Genomic DNA, 21,150 nt, shown 5'->3' with positions numbered 1-21,150 from the left:
GGTTATGCAAATGCTCCGTCAGGCAGAGGGCAAGGCTGAGTAGGTTACTGACGGGCCGTAGAGTACACAACATGTCCCCCACTCAGCCAGACAGACAGCCAGTAGAGACACTGACAGAGAACAGAAAGAGGGTGAGAGAGAGAGAGAGGAAAAGGCTACAAAGGAATACTAAGCCAAAATCCCGAGCACTACTACCTTTCCAGCTCTTCCCCTTTTCTCCACCTGGTTTGATTAAAGCAAGCCAAGAGAATCCTAAAGAGACTTTCATATCATTTACACCCACACCACTTTGGCTTCAGCTCTGCTCCTTACTCTAATGTTGAATGACATACACCTTTACTTGCTCAAAGAGACATTGTCATTAAATATAAAATGCTGACATAACACAAAAGCGAACGGTAATGATTCCAGTTCCCCAACCTGAAGACCATGACCCATCTAGCACTCTAAGGTTTAATCTCACGGATCACAAGACGACAAAAGAAGTAAATCAAGGCAGAAAAAAGTATTACCTTCTTTTTTTTTTAACACAAATCTGACCTGACTTTTACAAAATTTGCTTACTGGTGGATTTCATCAGTTTGCAACAAAAAGTTACAAGCACACATTGCTTTATTTTAAGGCGTCATTGGAAACCACTACAGCTGACACGTGAAAGACAGAGCCTTGTATATTTCCCTGGAATTTACTTCCAGACCTTACAGAGTTTTTTCCTCAATCCAGATAAAATGTAACACATTCACCTCCGTTAAAGAATTATGTCTATGCTGTCTGCAGTGTTACTTATGGCAATGAGAAACTTTCTGTATCTCTCTCCCTTGGGTTTGAGTGATCTAAATTTTCTTATCGGGATCTGTGTGAAAGTCAGTGTGCCATTCAATTTGTTGTGACCATGCAGATTCATCCATGACGCTATGACACTACAGAACTGTGCACGTGTCAGCAAAGAAGGCTACGAGTAGACTAGAAAAAATAGCATAACTCATCTAATCTTTGTCATCTTTGACATCTCTAGATGTCATGGGATTTGGTGTTTTTTGTTACGGCAGCAGGCTTTGTGTAACTGGTCAAACCGTGGAGCTCATCATGACACTTTTGGCTTTTGTTCTAAAAAGTAAATCTATGCACTCACATTCATTAAAGGCATACTCAAACTCCTCCAAGGTTTTGGGGAAAGTGAAAGGAGGTTCATCTTTCTTCATCAGTTCATCCAAGTCTATTCTTGACAGCAAATCTGTGGAAAAAAAAGCAAATGATTTTATTTCAATGACACAAACTCCATCCATCCATCCGTTTTTTCCACTTATCTGCATTATACAAAATCCACACATTCATTTTGTAATCTCCGTTTCTCTCCCACAATGATGAAATCACTATGTACATTTTACTTTCATTATCCCCATATGACGAAGCAACAGATGCGTGTTTAAACTAAAAGGTCTTCTTAAATCATCATTAAGATGTATAGTGGGTAGAAAAGAGAGCATTCACATACAATACATGCAATATATACATTAAGTATAGTTTTAAGTTCAAGAGACAAATGTTTAACATATCCTAACAGAGAGATACCATAAAATGTCTTGGTAAGGTGTAAAACTGACATGTGGTTATTCAGCAGTCTACTGGGGTGATGTATAACCATCCAGCAATTTTCTTCCACTTATCCAGTTCAAAATCATGGTTGGACCAGAGCCTATCCCAACTGTCGCAAGAAGCAGGGTACACTCTGGACAATTGCTAAGAGGACTAACATAGAGTTAAGACACTCTAGGCCAAATGTATGGTCAATTTAGAATGACCAACCCAGGGAGAAGGGGCCATGCATGCACACTGAACAAAGAACCACTGTGTCATTACACAGCAGTTTTATAAAACCATTAAGTGACCCCCTGACCCCTGAGAAGGGTGGCTCCAGTCAGAATAAAAAGGTTTCATCATAGTATAAAGGTGATCAGTCACTGTTACACTTTAAGGGCTCTCAAACTACTTCTGGCATGACTGGCAAGGTAAAGGTTCACACCGAACACACCATGATTTTTATTAATCTTGAACAATAAAATTAATCAAGGTTGAGCCATCCAACCATCCATCCATTTTCTGATGCTTATCCAGGTTCAGGTCGTGGGGGCAGCAGTCTGAGCAGAGAAGCCCAGACTTCCCTCACCCCAGCCACCTCCTCCACCTCATCCTGGGGGACTTCTCCTGGGCCTCCTCCCAGTAGGGTATAACTCACGTAGGAGCTGTCCAGGAGGCATCCTAATCAGATGCCCAAACCTTTTGGTCCTTTCAAGTCAATTCATATTTTTATAGTTTGAATATATTTTTATAGTTGATTCATACTTTCATAGTTTTGGTTCATTTACTAAAATTAATCACTTTTAGTAAATGGAGTCAGTCAGTAAAGGTCAGCATAACAGCATCAGCAAGTTTTTAATTTTCCCTAAAGAAAGAATATAGCATGTTAAGTTGTATATTTCTCCCTAGCTGTTCTCATCCTAAATGCAGTGGCTCTCTTTCTTACATTTAAAGAACCACTGTTTTAAACCACGCTTTTAAACTATTTCCCATCATTTAAGAAAGCTTTTTATTTGTTCTTTTTTAATTAAGAATTATATATATATAATTTAATTATATATATATATATATTTTTTTTAAAGACATTTTATTACAGCTCATAATCTTATTGATGTGTGTGGTATTGAGTCTGAAATGATGGTGTGCCTGCCGTTAGGTCAAAATAGAAGAAAAAGACCTTAATTTGGTTCAGAAAAGTAAAGCCTGTTTCCCTCTGTTTTACTAATTCTCCTTAAATGATTCTTTATTAGTGTTATCATTATTAATAATAATTCACCTTTGAGTGCAGTAGTTTTCTCTCTATCTTCCTGGCCAGCAACCTGGGCCATGATGATCCACAATATGAACAGGGCTGGTGTTGCAGCACAAAAATGAGAGAGCATGGGTCCTTTCCTCCCAGTGATCACTGAGGTGAATCCTGTCAAGTGACGCAATAAAAAGAATAAAACCAAGAATTGGGCATGAGTTGAGTTAGTACCATATATAAAAATATTTCTCAGTATCAGCCCTCTGTAAGACCACAATAGCAATTGGGTCACAGCATGCTGCACCTATAAGGTTGCAGCAGGCCATAACATTCGGGATGTTACTGCTCCGTCCTGCTCTCCTGTAAACACAACAATCTCCCAGTTTCTTAAAGAGAATGAATTAGTGATTAGTTACTCTATAATAACACAACACTGCAGCTATCTGTCAGCCATAATACCATAAAACATGGAGGAAGTCGTGTTGCCCACTTAGCACACGTGCAACAGCTGAGTTAAATATGCAAACACAGAGAAATTCTTCTTCCTTTAAAACTGCGCTGAAGTTACTACAAAAGCGGCATTCATTTTCACACGTATAACTCTCTCTGACTCCTCCGTCATTTTCTCCACAACAGAAAACATCTGTTTATGCTCTGTGAGAAAGAAATCCCCTGAAAAAGAGCCAGCCCCCTAGATGGACCACTGCGAGCGGGTACAGCAGGATATTCGTGTTTTTATTAGACGTTTATTTTAACCAAACGAAGCAGAGAGGATCGAGCAGGGAACCGCTATTTACAGCGGATGCATGCATACTTTCATTTCGACTCACGCACCATTAGCAGGGTATGCGACTATCCAGTTGTTGCTGCTTCCTTGTAATTTTGTAAAACAGGAAGGACTCTCGGCAATGCTGCATGGAGCGCGTGAGGCTTCCGGGTTACCGGGGCAACGGACTGGAAGATCCATTTAAAGAGACAGTAGCACAGCAGCTGCAGGAACTTGTACAGATGTTCTCTGGCGTGTGATTGCCATCAGTTCTCTGATCCTAACTCTGTATTGCTCGGTGATAGGAGCATAGTTGATCGAGCAAATATGCAACCCTGTGTTGATTTATATTTAATAAATCAACTATAGTTCGCAAAATATCCAATAGTACAAAAATATAATACACTATTCCCATAACAGTGTGGCGATCGTGGCTCAAGAGTTGGCCGCTCGTCTTGTAATCGGAAGGTTGCCGGTTCAAGCCCTGGCTCGGACAGTCTCGGTCGTTTTGTCCTTGGGCAAGACACTTCACCTACTGCCTACTGGTGATGGTCAGAGGGGCCGACGGCGCGATATGGCAACCTCGCTTCTGTCAGTCTGCCCCAGGGCAGCTGTGGCTACAACTGTAGCTTGCCTCCACCAGTGTGTGAATGTGAGAATGAATGAATAGTGGAATTGTTAAGCGCTTTGAGGTTCTCCAAAAGCGCTATATAAATGCAATCCATTATTATTAAAAGCATATTCATCAGTAAAGTCATATAAGGATCTGTATGCAGATAAACAAGCAATAGTCAAGTCATGATGTAGTGGTCGTGCTACCTGTTAAGTATTTGTATCTGTGTACACAGTAACTCTGTGTGGGCCATAGCGTCTGCTGCAGTCTTACTGAAAAAAGAGAGAGGATACCTGTGGACCAGTCAACACCTCCCTGATGGTATTGTGTGATGCCTACAAGTTTGTCCTCAAAACTCTGCATAAACTAACGGGCTGACTGAATGTGTGCTTTTGTGTCTTTGGGGTACATAAAATGCATTCTTTATTCAATTTTAAACACATTCAGGTCTGTTACCATATAGTCCTGTGCAAACGTTCTGAGTCACATCTCGTTTCTATATATTTTGCTCCAAGGAACAGATTCTCACTTATTTGTTTGTGGTATTAAGTGGTCTTGAGCAACAGGAAAAGGATTTTCAAAGTTCTATGGACATTTTTTGCCAAATTTGGCCCGCAGCCTAATTTAATTTGGCCCGCAAAGCCATACAAAATTATTATTAGAGCTGGCCAACTGTTATATACCGATTATATATATATTGTTTAGTATTAAGCTTTGCTTGTTCCATATTCAGTTTTTCAGCAAAACTTCTTTGAGTCCATAAGAAGATATTCATTGTTAAATCTGGAGGAAGATTTTTTTTCAATAAAAAACAAACAATCAAGTAGCTCAAGACTTTTGCACAGTAGTGTATATAATTATAGAAGCAGGAGGATAATACTCTAAGAGATGTTAGTTTATGGTGAATGTTGGACCATTGTATGAGGATAACTTAACCTTTACTTTACTTAAAATTGATGTAAAGTGTGATTAGAAACATTTTAACAACAAAAAGTAAAAAGAATAAAATAAAATATTACTACTACTACTACTACTACTACTAATAATAATAATAATAATAACAATAAAGGCTCAGGGCAGCAGTGGTCAGCAGCTCTCAGAATGACACAATTGTTTTGCTAATGTGTTACATCTTACCTTTTGTCCTGTTTAACATAATGAAGTAACCCTTTTTTGATTCTTCACCTCGTACCCATAGGCATCGGTGTCCTGTAGGAAAAAGCTGTTGGAAATGTGTAATATCAAATGGACTGGCAGTTCTCAAGCATTTTTCTAGTTTAGTCTGACTCCTTGGTGCACTCGGACACAGGACTGTTCTTACAAAACATGAGAAAGTGACATTGTTTAGAGCCTGTTACAGTATATCCAAAGGGAAAGGAGGGTAACTTGATTGAAACTAGACTTGCCAGACTGATACTGATACTATGTCACAGGTGATTTACTAAAAAACTACTATATCTGCCACATACTGCTCACCTGAATCAGGTGCCTGCAGCTTTACTTCACACTTTTTGCTGCAGATGTCCTACTGGTGTCCTACTTTTTATTGGCTTTGAATTGAAACAGTCTCTCTGGGGAGTCGCAGTTCATCTTTTTTCTCAAGTAGAGCAATGGCAGTACCGCAGAGAGATCTAAATAACAACTAAAAGTGGCACGGATAATCACTCAGTGTGACAGGACAAGGGAGATGGACAGTCTGTGCTTGCAGTGGACCACACGTATGGGCATGAGGGACGGAAATGTCTAACAAATGCATCATCAGTTTAGAAATTGAAAGCCAAAGAGGAGCTGGGAGTTGACATAAGGAACAAACATATATAGTACGGCTCTAGCTCAAAGATATTCTTCATGTTGCTCACCACATGTTGATGAAAACACGGATGAGCATGCAAACAAAGATTCTACGGTGAGCATTTACAGTGGAAAATGCACGAGACTGAGAGTAATCAATTCAAAACTAAAAATGCTGCAACGGCTCATTCTTTCTACACATGCAATCAAGACATCAGGGATTCTAAAAGGATTATGTAGGTGTGGTAATCCCCAACTAAATATGCATTATAAAACATGTTTTGTTTTGTTTTTTCATAATACTTTGTTGTGAATTAACTGTCACTTTCATTGAGACTTGTCTTCTGAGTCTATCACTTGAATCTAGTGGAAATACATATTTAATAAGTGAACAGGCGCTCGAAAAACAGAGAGCAGAAAGCAGTTATCAAAAAAAATATGTATTTGGCTAGCTAAATATATATTATTTTTTCTGCAAAACAATAATAAAACTGTTTTGTTGGTGCATTAAATACAGTAAATTAAAAAAAAAGGAAAGAAGAATGTTGTTTTCTTCTTGTTTAGCCCTTTTTTGTGTGTGACAAAAGCAGAAATAGATTGATGAAGATTTTGTTGTCTTTTGTATTCTCTAAGTGGTTTGATGATTGTAACCCTGCTACATTTGCATCAATAATCTAGTTAAGGGTAAAAAGAAACATGTTTTTTTGCAACAGGAAATGGTTTCCTCCTGTTTCAAAGACACTGGGGTGTGTAGCAGTCTTTGTGAGCTGAAATTGCACTCTTATAGATAAAAAGAACAGAATTTGAGTTGATAAATCTCTTTTTTTGAACATCAGGTATAATTGGGGACACATATCTACTCCAAAACATAATACTAATATCATAATCACAAAGATTATAAATCACTGATTCAAAGAGATCACATATTATATACAGGTTGTATGTAAAGAAGGAGAATATTCACAGGTGAGGTAGGATTATGCCTTTGTTTTCATTTTTAATTCTAAAAAAATCAGTCTCCATCTCATAAGTAACAAAATATGGACATATATGGGAAAAAAAACAGTGAACAATTGTGTTACGCAGTTTATGGGGAAAATACTGACAGATATTTCATAGACAGACAGATTTGGAGGACACATTGTTATCAAAACATACTTCATCTCGCTTCCCAACCATAATAAATTGATGTTTTCTTTCAGGAACCAGGAGAAAGTATGCTGACATCAGTGTCTTTACACTCACTGTCTCAAAAAAAAGGAAGGAAAAAAAAAATCTTCAACTACCTACAATGATCACACAGTCCCATCTTGTCCCAGGCAAACAAATCCAGGCTCTCCATTTCCCCAGAACTGATTTCTGTCGGCGTGCTCTAAAAAGATGAAATGCATCTGATGCAGCACAGAAAAGCACAGAGAGTTTGTCTGAGGTATGTGTATAAAGAGGGAGGCACCATCTCTCACACACTTTTTTGTTTCTTGCCCTCTCCCTCTCTCTCTCTCATTTTCTCATGCACACACATATGCAAATTTGCAGAATTCAGTACATGTGCAAACCCAATTACACCTACAAATGTGCAAACACACATCCCCACATATATACACACTGTAATACCTTGAGAGCTCCAAGTGCATATTACAAGAAAAATATTTTACAACGTGATAAAAAAAAAAAACAATAATAAAAATCCATCGGCGTGGGCTGTTACGGGGTAGAACCTTCATCAGATGCAGATGGTTGTGTTTTCCCCTGGGCCTGCTTTCCGGGTGTCTCATCAGCTTCAGGGGGGTTCTGTGGTCCTGGGGTGCAGCAGCAACCCAAAAAAGCTTTCTCAAGTTCCTCCACCATCGCTTTCTCTCCATCTTCCAGCTGTGCACCCTCCTGCATCTCCCACCTGAAGAGCACCAAAGCGCACAACATCAGCCATTTTAATACTTGTCAAAGTTAAAACAAACAAACATTAAAACCTGCTGAATGTGCTCTCCGAGGACCATGAACACTGTTTTCTGAGCTCAACCTGCTGGCCTTTAAAAAACAAAACTAAACACCCTTTTGAGTCTAAATTGAAAAATGAGAAAAATGTGTTTTGGGGCTGTAACAAAGGCTTGAATTCAACCCAATATAAACAATTGATCGATTTAGGTTTACCTACTGAGCAATTTAGAGATACAAATGTTAAGCTGATGTTAAGCTTGCTTGAAATGCTAAAGTTTAGATTTTTTCTTCTTATATTTGTAAAAATGTTTACATGATTTACATATATCTGCATGCAAATATTGCTTTCCATGAGAATCGTTTTACTTTGCTGAATGAGGTCTGATGGCTTCAAATCTGTTGGTCGTCTATGGAGTTTCCAACAACCTTTGTGTAGACATCTGACAAAGTCATCTTCAGCATCTTTTCAACAAGTGTTTGTTGAATTGTTTATTTTTATGCAAGTCTGGACAATGCCTGCAAATCGGCTGATTTCGCGTGCATGCTGCACACCACCGAGGATCTACAAACCACACTTTCATGCTTTAGCTTCTCACATGGGAGCCTTCTTCTCATTCTTTTTTCATGCTGTGTGGGTCTGTATCACGGCAGTTTCTGCTACTGTGACACGCTGTTAGACATACACTTTTGCACTCGTGTAAACATACACTCTTGGGTATCCACACAAAGAGAATGAAAACTCAGAGGACACTGTAAGAAATACTCAAGTATACATATATATTCCCTTTCTGTCAGTTGGATTCTTACTGTGGCTAAGCGCTAGCATTACATCTGCCAAACCTTCCTTGTTTGGGTGACTAATTTTTAGCGGGAGAGATTTGATGTATCATGTTTATTCTCGATTTTGTTTTATTGCTTATACAGTATGTCTCCTCATTGCATTTTTATAATTCTTCAAGCTACAGAGTGGAGCGCTTCAATATGAAGACATCAAGGGCAGTCACTTTGTAATTCACTCGCAGTATTTCAATTGAATCCCTTGACGAGTGACTGTGGTCAATCAAATCCATATGGAGAGCTGGCTGAAGGGCTGCCTTTGAGCTGCCGCATCACACTCCATCCAAACAAGAATATCTGTCTAACTGCAAATGATTGCATTTTCATTGCAATCTCAGAGTCTCCTTTCATCCTTCCCGTCTTTTCGATTTCTCACGATATCATCAAACGTGTACTATATCATATGCTATATAAAGCTGTGCTCTGCGCATGCGTGTGAAGAAGAAGAGGGGGTAAAACATACTATGTTCATTACATAGACAGCAAAAGATGAGTCTCTGGGTGCACTTTGATGAAGCTTCAGACTCTGTTGTACAGACTGGACAATTCAGACGCTGCAGCCGCTGTCAGCGTAATATTTACCGTCTGTAAGGAGACGATCTGTTTATGCAAATATGCTTTGGCAGAAACATTTCCGCTCAACAGCGGCGTAGTCCCTCCATGTACAACTTTGGTCACGGATTCCTCTGTTCCCATGTAATTTTTCCCTCAATCTCTCTTTGCAGCCTTCGCAGGGCTAGTGGAACGTATATGAAAACAGAACAAATGGGTAAGTTATCCCTGCATTTTTTTTTTTTTTTCGCTGACATCAAATTAAAATCAGCTCCACCGAATAACGTTCATAAGATACAAACGCACAAACAAAACAATGCAAATGTCACATAGTGTGCAAAACAAAAGCAGCACGGGAGTGAGAGGGGGGAAACGGAAAGCTGGAGGAATGGCAGCCAATAAAGGAGGGAGCGAGGGAGGAAGGAAGACAGGAAGGTACGCTAAAGGTTTTTCAATGTTTAATTTTCAAATAGGATTAAGCAGAATGACATTTAGCTGAAGGTTACAGGCTCAGCATTGTCTTAGCTGATATTGATATGCAGGAGGCGCCCTGCTTGTCACTGGGACAAACACTGTTGATGAATGAGAAGCCTTTCCCCAGCAAGGTGTTAAGTGCAAATTTGAAATGAGAGAGAAGCAGAGGTAGAGAGAGGTATAAAAAAAAGAAAGAAAAACACACGTACACCCGCATGCACATAAACACACACGCACGGCATTACCGTGTTAGTTGCCATGTAAACTGTCACTAGATAATGTTGCCAAAAGTGTAAATTGTTCCATAAAGTATTGGTTGGATATTAGTTGAGGCGGGTTGATCTTGTGCTGAAAATGAGTGAAAAAAACTGCACAAGGTGCTTTGCTGTGTGTATCTAATTTCAACTACAACACAACAATTCCTCTTAGAAATGCATAAGTAGGCTAAAGTTGACAGTAACTTCTCTGTATCCTCATTTCGGCAAGTTTTCCCCCGGAATTTACATCTTAATAAGGGGAGTCTTACCCTTTAATTCTTATGGGCTCTGCTCATTTCTCATGTATTAATACTGGAGCTGCTGACTTGGCTCTTCCTCTGAATACAGAATAGGACACACATATTAAGACTCATATATTTACAGGATTGATGCCACGGGAGATTGTCTCAGAGTGAGATGAAAAGGCTGGCTCAGATATATTTCAATGTGAACATCGATGTAAGCTGTCCTAATCACGGGATGATGCAGGCACAAGACAGAAAGCATCTATTCTAAATTTCAGCTGATAATGAGTAGTGATGTTCAACAAATTAAGAGCATAAGCCTTTCCCAGAGATCATCAGGCGATCAACTTAATAAATCTTACTCAAAACACAACGCAGATGAAACTTTGATGTTCGACTCCAGCAAGGCTCTGCCTTCTAGAGCGGATAACAAAAAACAGATGTAAACTGTCAGGAAAAAAAATATCGCTGTGGAGGAAAGAGTGGAGGGGAAAAAAGCAAGGAAGAAGAAATGATCAGCAACAGGATAATAGAGGCAGGGCTACAAGTACAGACTATTTGAAAGAAAGTGAGTGAGCAAAAAGACAGCGTGCCTTAAAGATCACAACAGACAGTGGGCAGTGGTTTCTTTTGCAGCTGTCAGTGGGCTGAGTGGTTTCTCTCAGAGCGTTGGGTGTTTGTGCTGCACAGGGTGCCCTGTCTGCTTTGCCACTGGGACCTCTGTTTGTTTAAAAGGCTTGCCTGTCAAACAGAGAGCGCCACCGAGAGCCAGACACTCAGCTAAATGACTCTGACAGCAGCCCTAATCAGAGGCTTTGCACATTGCTGCAGGGCCTGGAGGATCCATCATAACCCAAGCCTAAATATTTAAAGTGCTAAACTTTCCAAAGGTCAGGCCTTTCCATGCATGCCAGGGCGACATGTGTCAGAAGTAGGAAGAGAGGCACTGAACAAGAGAGAGACACAAAGACATGGGGAGAGAGGCTATGGTTAATGTCCTTCATTTCTCTCCCTCTTTTATTTTTATTCTTGTGAACTCTGCATTCATTTTAGGGAAGAAATCAGAGGCAAGCACCACTTTTATTTTTTCGTTCTGTTTTAAAGCCTTGGTTAATGTTGAGATTTTGGTTTCGTGCAGACTAGTGGAAAGAAACTATGCAGAATTTAGGACTCATTTAGGTAATTATTTTATAAATTTATAGAAATTAGAGCACCTTTATCGAGACGAGAACCAATTTGTACATTTAAGCATAACAAATATGAAAATTTGCAATACCAAAAAAAATTCTTAATGTAAGTAACCAACTTACACATTTTAATGCTAATATCTAGTTTGTTGTTTTAGTTACTTGTGAATTTTATTTGTCAAAAAAATACTTCTTTTTTTTTTTATAATCTCTCATCGTCTGAACCCCAAATCCCTACAACCAGTAGAATTTACAAATATCCGTTTCTTTATTTTTATTTATTTCTGTATTCTGAGGGGTTTATTCCTACATTATTCAAAGCCTCATTAATAGAATTGTTTAATTGTGAAAAACATGGCAAAAAATGACTTTTTTTTGGCTGTTGGCATGCTGGAGTGATAAAAACAGACATCCAAAATCCTCTCTGTAAAAACCTTTAATGTAGCCACAAAACAGAAAAAGACTTTTGAATCTACTTTCATCTAATATTCTAATTTCTATTCTAAAAAAACAGACAGGGTGCAAAGTTAGATAGATAATACCTGATTTGCATATGTAAACATAACATTTCAGAAAACTTGTACCATCCTTGTAATATCCTGCTGACCTGTTATATCTTCTCTTTGGATCTTTGTAGTCAGGTTATGAGCTACACTCTGGCAGTCACAACAAAAGACTCAGCTTCAGCTAATGTCTCTTGAAAAATTAGAAATAATGATGTTTCAAAACCTGAGAAAGAACTAAAAATCAAGCTCCCAGGCAGCTGCGAGTGAATCGTCTGCCAAGTGAAGTCAGCAAAGATGGATGAACCTTTCTATCTACCTGACCAGAACAGGATTTCGAAATTCAAGTTGCTACTTCTTGTTGATGTCAGAACTTAAGGCGAGGTTTTCAAAGGTTAGGGGTAGAGGTGAGGTCAGTGGATGAAATGTACAGCACATAAGGATGTATACAACAGAATGTGCGACTTATTTGGATCCAGTGCAGCCAAGTAAAGTCCATGTCATCTCATGTTATTCTCTTGAACCTGGTTTCATTTTTGTAGCTCCAAAGACAGCACTGCAGTGCGTGATGGTGTTTGGGAAGTAGAGTGGATGGGAACACATCATTATGGAAGAGAACACAGAGTACTTCTAAGGGGTGACAAGAAGTGTTAGAGTGTTTTATTCCCTTAGATCACATTCAATGAAACTGTTCCTGGACACAAAGTAAAAAAAAACACAACCTGAGAGAAGACAAACAGCCACTGTATGGAAACTAAGAGCAAGGCCATAGAGGTATAACAACAAAGACATGTTAGTAGTTGGTAATGGACGTTGTACATAAGAAAACTAGATCAGCGGGTGTAACTGGCAAGTTCACAATACAGGCCAGGGGGGTCGTTTCTTTGACTCGATTTCCATTGAGAAGCAAACATCCAATTCAATTTAGATATGTGCCTTAGCTAGGCCATAAGCCAGAGGGAGATTGTAACTGACAGCCATTGGACAGCTGGCGGCATTTGAATATTGACGAGACAGAGACTTGACAGAAAGGATTATGCTCTACCATCTGACTTACTAGCCACTACACTGATCCATTCTATTGTCAGATCAACTTAGTGTCAGATCTACAGTATGTCCGCATGGTGCGGTGATGCCACTCAGTATTAGACCCTACCTGAGATCCATCTCAATACAAAGTGATGTCCATTCAAAAGCTACAAGATGCTCACTAATGCAACAAGGACAAAAATACCAAAGAATAAAAATATCAAAACGAATCCATTTCCAAGTAAACACGAAATAGCAGACTGTACTTTTCAGACGCTCTACATAATACAGACCAAAAATATAAACAGTCTTTACATTATAAAACTTTGGAAGATGGCCTGTAAATCTCATCTAACTCAAAACTCAACTTAATTTAGTTAGTGTACTTTCTAGCCTTGTGAGGACAATTTTGAGTTCAGACATTTAAAAGTAAAAGAGAGAATGACTCAAATTTGAATAACTTTCTTTTTTTAATGTTTAGACTTTTTTACATTTTTAAATGTGTGTGTTTATACGTGTATGATTATATGAACAGTAGTTAAACCCAGTCACGGCATGTCAAACCGTGTCTTTCACCCTCTACACACCTTGCATTTGATGGTCACAGACAACAGGGCTTTGGGCAGATCTGTGAAGGCCCTCATCCACACACAAGATGACAAGCACAGACACACACCCAGACTCAAGGGCATGGATACACACATACAGGAACACACATATATGACATTTCAAACACACGATCGTCTACAGCTCCAAATCAAAACACAAATAAGATCAGCATAAAAAAGTATTTTTCTCAAATTGAAGCTTCTAAATATAGAGCAGAAGAGATCAAGTACTTTTATTTTATGATATTTTCTGACGAGTTCTGCTTGCATACATGCATCCATGGTTGCGCAGATCTCCTTCACTAACCATCTCCTCCACTTCTTCTGCTGAGACCTTGATGTGTTTTTACACAGTCAAGAGACATAATACCTCTCCAAAATGCCCTGGGCCTGGGTGACCCTATCTCTAGAGTTCAACCCAAACAGCTTTCAGAGCTCATATCTTTCACTTGTATCTACAAGTTACTTGAACTCCACCACTTGAAGAAGCCACTATTCCCCAACCTAGAGTTGGCAATCAAACTTTGTTGAGAACCACAGCCTAAGATTGGGAGGTGCTAATTCTCATCCCCGCCTCTTCAGATTCACCTGGAAACCTAAAGTGAGCTTGAAGTTGATGAAGGTAACAGGACCATTTGTAAAAAGCAAAGCCGTATCAACCAGATCAGCCTTAAAACTTCCAGAGCCCGAAAGAACTCGGGGTGAATCTCACTCGCCCTCGGGGGACGAGCCACACAAATCTTCCCAACAATTTTCTATTTTTAAATCTAAGTTCTGTGTTAAACAAATTAGATATGAAATGATTATTAATGAGTTTTCAAGCTGCTTCCAGGCAGATTTTGTTATCTTTGCACAAACTCAGGGTAGCTACTGCCTACTGTGTTCGGTGTTTGTGTTAGACTGAACTAACTGCTCCAGTTTCACACTCAACGAACAGATTGAACAGAGCGGCCTCCATATTTCCCCAATATCAGTTCAATGATTAAGAAAATGTTTTTTAAACTGCTTTTGCGTGCTGCTGAGTTATTAAAAAAAAGTGTCTATTACAGGAAAGTTACTTAGTTCAAACGTGCAGTGCTGGTGGCGATTATTGTGGCGGCAGAGGCGTCTGTATTTGCTATAAGAACAATGTATAGTAATGACCAACGATATTTGTTTAGTAAAATAATTCTTATGGTTTGGGTTGTGTATACATCACCGCGTGTGTGTTTAATGGCCTATTTTGTGTTCCTGCAAGACAGCACTTTATTATTTGGAGAAATAAGACTATACATCATGTGACCACATATTTCAAATCCCCACTGCATGGCAGTTTCAAGCTCTGTTCTCTCCAGTTATCCAGGGGAAAGTTTGAGTAAATTTGCAGTGGCTTAATTACTGAATAATTTAGACCATGCTCCAAATTAATGTAGACATTTCCATATTAATGTGTTTGCCTACCGATTCCACAGTTATTTGTACTGCGGACAGGAGGGTAGCAATTATCACAGCATATCATAGCAGTTGTTCTGGTATTTCAGACATCATTAGGCTGCTTGTCCACCACACTGTGACTGTGAGTGCTAGTCTAAATGTACAGTTTGGTACCTTCCTCAAACAGGCTCACTGTGCCTCTGTGGGTAAGATCTATTTTGCTCCAGGAGACAAAAGGTGAGGGACCTTGTTTGTGTTCTGCAGAGTGATGTCCAAGTTAGAATTCTTGCTCCTTGCAAATGCATTATTATATACAGCAAGGACAACAGCAAATAAGCAAGCACCAGCCAAGTCTACACAAGTGTCTGCTGGTCAGTGCAACCACTAGCTGACTGCTTCACACAGACACTGAGCTCTGCATGTGTCCCAGAAGGTTGACAGCTCTTTGCTCCTCTTATCTTCCATTCTGACCCACACCTTTTCCTTTTTTTAACAGTACCTTGCCTCTAACTCCTTTTCTTCCTCCTTAGTCTCCCAACTGTTTGGCTCTTGTTAGGAGCTTGGCTGAGCAGGCTGGCACCTTTCACTTAAACAGCACCCCAGAGGAAGTTGTAACACTGAGAAGTGTGAGCATGTGTATATGCCTTTGTGTGTGTGTGTGTGTGTGTATATGCCTTTGTGTGTGTGTGTGTGTATATGCCTTTGTGTGTGTGTGTGTGTGTGTCCTCTCATACTTGCCACAGTAAATCATTACAGCAAGGCCCTTCATTAGGGAAGCCAACCACCTGGGCTCCTTTCGCCGATGTCATGTGTCTGACTTTCTGACACAGCTTCACAAACTTCCCACCACATGGGGTATTATTTCAACGATGAACTGAAAACTGACTCCAAATACAGCGCTCCCTTTTTACTTGATCGTAATTTCACATTGTTAAGAGTTGTGAGTAAATGGATTAAAGACAGCCTATGCATATCTGCCTCATACACCTCATGGCCACATCCTATCCTCTTGCATGTCACTGCCGAAACAAAGGGAGACAAAGTCATATGGTAGGTCAGTGAGGCATCCATTCAGCGTGACAGATATGCAGGTACCTGTTAACAGCTCCATGGTGTCAATGTGTCTCTTGGATCAAAAATGTGTCTGCTTTAATGAGGCAAAGCGAGACATGATGTAAACATGATCAGGGAGATAAAAAAAAATGACAAGTAGAAGGATGATAGACAAAGATAGGCATTTGATAACACACAGCACACACAAATCAATGCACACTTAACTAATGTGACAACAACAACAGTCAAAAAGAAATCCAAAAAGAAAATGTGCATTACGATAATGGTAAAACACCATGCAAAAGTTCTAGCACATGCCTGTGCAGATGTCAGCTCCAGACTCCTCTTAGCTGCTTTCCATGATTATTGTCTTTTAAAGTTCTTAATAGTTACATTGTATTTAAAGCAGTGTCTATTCCCCTGGAAAATCATGTAACAAGTTCATTCGTTTCAGTCTTAGTGCACCTGTTGCATACAAAGAATCACAATGTCCTCCATTCTCTGCTTTGCCATGCAGCCCACCACAACAAACACCATCAGTCTTTCTCTACAGTCCACTTGAACCTTTGGTGCTCCAGTCCAAACTTCTCTGTCACAACAAAATCTGCACACTCTTTGATTCCGTTCGAGAGTAATTATCAAAGCACGCAATCTGCTTCAGTGTCACGAGTCTGGATTTGGGTCTGCTCCGTTAAACCTCATCACCAAATGCATAAAATATGACCCATAAATTAATGAACAGAAGATGATTCAGATAAAAAGTCAGTAGTTTTTACCCTCATCACACGCAGGCACAAACACAGAAATCAAGCACTCAGTCACACTGAAGCCCCCACTGAACAGTCTACAGAGGAAAGAAAAGAAAATGTTGTCTGTTGTTATTTCACCCCAGTGTGTTACCAGGAAACACTATATTACTTATTCAATACGCTGTCACTTTTGCATATATGAACTGCAAAATCTACAAAGGAGCGTTGAGGGTTGTGAAACTGCAGCTTGCTTACATATAAAGGCCTCGTTCTCAAACACTGATGTGGCAAAACTTCTGTTCAAACCCAGCAATACATACATACATAATTTTTACAGCCATATGTCAATTGCACATTTCAGCATATTCTACTGTTGAAAGACTGTGTCATGACTGTTGAGTTGTTAGTATAAGTGATTTAATGGTGAGACACAGAGTCACACAAAAGGAAGAAACACTGGAATAAAACAAAAGTTTCTGGAAGCACATTAGAATCAAGTACAACTTCAAGGATAATAAAGGAGATACAATATAACAAAGGTACCTAAAAATGTTACCTATTCATAGTCGAGCCTCTAACTGAGCCTTTTAAAAATGTACTGAAGAACACCAAAACCCGTCAGTGTTACTTCACATTTATTTTTTTTCATGCAATGATATATCATTTCTATATAGAGAGATCAATATTTCATTGAGTCATTGCGTCTCAATGGGACTACCTGTATAAATGAAGGTTAAATAAAAATGTCTTTGTGTTTTGAAACTAGACAAGATGAGTGAAGGGTGGATGTGACCAGAGACCAAAAGTCATCGCATACTCATATTGTAACACCCTAAAGTAGACTTTAAAAATAGGTTTATCGTCTTTTGATTAAATAGGGACGATCATTTATAAAATCAGTAAGACATAAACTAGTGAAACCACTGAGATCATAGATAATGTAGACTTCCATAATTGAGCTTCTTTTTGAAACAGCAGGAGCCACCCTCTGCTTAATGTGAAAAAGAACCTTTTCACAGGACTCTATGCAGTAGTTGTTTTTTGTATGACTTTATCAGTCTCTCACACTGTTGTGGAGGAATTTTGGCCCGGTTTTGTTTACAATGTTGCTTCAGTTCATTCAAGTTTGGATGCATCCATTTATGCGCAACACTCTTAAGCTTCTGCTACCTTTCAATCCGGTTTAGGTCTGGACTTTAACTGGACCATTGCAGCTTTTTTTTTTATACCCATTCTGTTGTAGATTTTCTGGTGCTCTTTCTTGGGTTCATTGTTGCTGTTGCACAACCAAGTTTCAGCCAAGCTGAATCACACTGATTCTGAAATATGCTAATATACAGAGGAGTTCATGGTCAGCCCTATGCTTATAAGATGCCCAGGTTCTTTGGCTGCAAACAAACTCATCACCCCTCCGTCACCTCGCATGACAGTTGATATGAGGTATTTGTGCTGATATTCTCCATCAAACATCTCCACTCTGGTCTCGTCTGTCCAAAGCATGTTGTCCCAGAAGTCTTTTGGTTTGTTTAGATGCATCTTTGCAAAGCTAAACTGTGCTGCCATGTTCTTTTTAGAGAGAAGAGGCTTCCAAACTTGCCACACTTGTTCAGTTTTTTTTTCTATGTGCACTGTCATGACCTGAGATGTATGTCTGATAAGTAGTGCTTGGGTTTTTTTTTTTTTTGCAATTTCTCTGGGCACTACAAGGTCTGACCTTTACTGGGAAATTTCCTGGGACATCCATTCCTGGGAAGAATATGCCATTGTGTTAGCACATACCTGCAAACTGCCAAAACCTCTGCTTTTATAGAAGTGGTCACACTTGTTGATGATCAATTAATCAAGTGCACCAACACTTATCTGCTACTTACACTCTTAATTTTAATCTTAATTTTAAGTAGTAAAAGTGTACTTTCCTTTTTTTGACTGTATAAACAGTCTAAGTGTAAGATTTAGTGATTTTTTACCAGGGAACAGGTTATTCTGAGAAACAACTGAAAAAGCACAAAATAAATCATCCCACGTCCTTGTGTCAGCAAATATGATACCTTTGCTTTTAAGTGTGGGGGAATTAGGTGTAGGTGTAAATTCTCACTAAAGGCCATACTGTAAATACAGGTATCCAGGCTGCATTCATAATGACATTATTAGATATGGACTCCTGTGGTTTCACTGGGCCTGCAATGAACCGATTAGTCCAGGCAAACACTGATCTCACTTTCCTATGGGGTGTGTGTGTGTGTGTGTGTGTGTGTGTGTGTGTGTGTGTGTGTGTGTGTGTGTGTGTGTGTGTGTGTGTGTGTGTGTGTGTGTACGTATTAGTCTTTGGCTGGGGGTGCTCTGCCATTGTCTATCAGATCAGGGCCTTGTTCTCTTACCATTTCAAACAGTTCATTTTCCACCATGCTAATGGCAGTTTTAGGGGGTTAAAGAGATAAATAAATCCTCACTGTCACCTCATTTAAAATCAAATGCCACTTAATTACAGCTGTATGTTTTTCAAACACTTTGCATAATTTATTGTTCGGTTCCATCCTAATCTCCAGATCCTTATCGCATGTGCTCTATTTTACCCCGTCTATCCTTATAATAAAATTATAATGCTCCCTCTCTCGGTTTTTTCTTTTTCTTTCTTGCTGCCAACAGCAGTGTGAAAGAGATAAAGACGTTTTTAAGTTGTTCCTCACCTTGTAGGGATTTGATGCTGTAAAGGTCTATTGTCAGCTCAGAAGAGCATACATACACACAGCCCTCTGGCAGTGTTGCTTTTCTTACAAACAAAATACAAACATTGTCAAATTCTATGAAAAGAGCAAGGTAACATCATTGCTCATGATCTGGTTGAAGGCACACATCCAACAAAAAAGGTAGAACACAAGCATGACATGTTGATTAGTACTTTTTAAAAAAACCTTTTCCTGTATCATATTTAGAAGTTTATGTTATTGACACGTATTACACAGTCCAATGTTATTTAAAGATCTAATGTGCACTAAAAAAAAGCACTAAGCACATCAGTGCCACAGTAAGTGTCATAAAGGGAGGTGGAAAGGCACTGATATGTATGTTACTTTATGAAAGTGGCCTTCAATAACACCATATGCTATCAACATCAGCTGCTGTTTCTCTTTTGTCATAAATGCAGATAAAAGTTCTGTCTCCAGCAATGTTCCCCACAATTTAAGCCGTATTCACATGCGCTCTGCAGCACTGAGCCCTGTGGATGAAAACACAAATGTTTGAATCAGTCAGATCAGACCTTGAACCTTGCCAGCCCCTTATAACAAAGTCTATGCAAGGTCCAATTGAGCCCAATTGATAAAAGATAACTGTCCAGTGAATGTCCAGATTTCCCTTTCAAAATAAAACTGATTGTGAACACAACTGACCCTGAGAATCATTTGTTGTATGCTACTTTTGAAAAAAAAAAGAAAAGAAAAAAAAGGATTTACCTATTTCTGAAATATTCTTATATGAGGCTCTTTGTTAGATTAAGGCTATTAGGGCAGTGGGTCAGAACCTTTCAAGCCAATTTGTAGTAATTTTCAGCAACATGCACAATTTTTAATTTGTTTACTGTGCATTTTACTTATATTTGTCAATGGGTTCACAAGCCAAGTTGGTACTATGACTTCATTTGGAACAAAATGTTGCGTCTTTGACAGCTAGAGAGTATAAAATGTGTCTTGGCTGATGATTTGTTTGTCTTAAACAAATAATTCTCATGTCTGGTAACATGGGCTTTTCCAATGCAAGCTTTTCATGTCGGCCCACTGACTATATAATTCACACGACTGCCATGTTGGATTTTTATCAATTTTTATCTTTTTAAAGACCTGGTTAGCAAGGGAAATCATATTGCAACTTCCTGTTTTTCTGGCAACAGCATACGGACTCAGCGGCACTTTCTAAGGTTGACCAATATATTATTAACCACTTACATACGAAGTAATAACCAAAAACTATGTGTTTCCTATCACTGCAAACATGATCCCAGCGAGTTATTATGGTGAATTAACTGCTTGGACCCCAAATTGCTACTTGCAGTTATACTTGTTTTTGTTATGAATGTTTTGTTTAAAGATAACATTAGCTAACATTAGATAATGTTATTTAGGGCAATATTAATATAGAGTCAAACAAGAGACAAGTAAAAATACCAGACAGGCAGTAAATAAAGTTAAGAAGTTAGTGCGAGAGTACACATTTCACCATACATTCATACATTTGCATTCAATGAGCATTGTGCATTACATAGCTGCAGCTGCTGAGGGTGGTGGTACAGTGATTGTCCAGCAGCACTCTCGATCAGAA

The 21,150-nt window shown here is 39.1% G+C and overlaps 2 protein-coding genes across 12 annotated transcripts in view; both read right to left on the bottom strand.

Annotated features, from left to right (window-relative positions):
- fam172a (family with sequence similarity 172 member A) overlaps window positions 1-7,660 on the bottom strand; it is a 116,300-nt gene extending 108,640 nt beyond the window's left edge. For 3 of the 8 annotated variants that reach the window (XM_042221271.1, XM_005922829.3, XM_042221270.1), the window contains exons 1-3: window positions 3,659-4,023; window positions 2,855-2,995; window positions 1,133-1,234 (exon numbers count right to left, since the gene is read on the bottom strand). In XM_042221271.1, coding sequence (XP_042077205.1) covers window positions 1,133-1,234; window positions 2,855-2,995; window positions 3,659-3,791 — 376 coding nt within the window. In that variant the 5' untranslated portion in view covers window positions 3,792-4,023. Of the gene's footprint in view, window positions 1-1,132; window positions 1,235-2,854; window positions 2,996-3,658; window positions 4,026-5,340; window positions 6,414-7,284 lie in introns of those variants that run through there. The other 5 variants (XM_042221267.1, XM_042221268.1, XM_014333728.2 and 2 more) reach the window with 5 other exon arrangements.
- The window catches only part of kiaa0825 (KIAA0825 ortholog), a 116,684-nt gene continuing 103,190 nt past the window's right edge, over window positions 7,657-21,150 (bottom strand). For all 4 annotated transcript variants that reach the window (XM_042221259.1, XM_042221262.1, XM_042221261.1 and 1 more), the window contains one exon: window positions 7,657-7,888. In XM_042221259.1, coding sequence (XP_042077193.1) covers window positions 7,699-7,888 — 190 coding nt within the window. In that variant the 3' untranslated portion in view covers window positions 7,657-7,698. The remainder of the gene's footprint in view (window positions 7,889-21,150) is intronic.

The sequence above is a fragment of the Haplochromis burtoni genome, unplaced genomic scaffold (assembly GCF_018398535.1).
Source record: "Haplochromis burtoni strain Fernald_Lab_line unplaced genomic scaffold, NCSU_Asbu1 Contig_63, whole genome shotgun sequence".
Taxonomy (NCBI): Eukaryota; Metazoa; Chordata; class Actinopteri; order Cichliformes; family Cichlidae; genus Haplochromis; species Haplochromis burtoni.
This window is presented reverse-complemented; position numbering and strand designations above follow the sequence as displayed.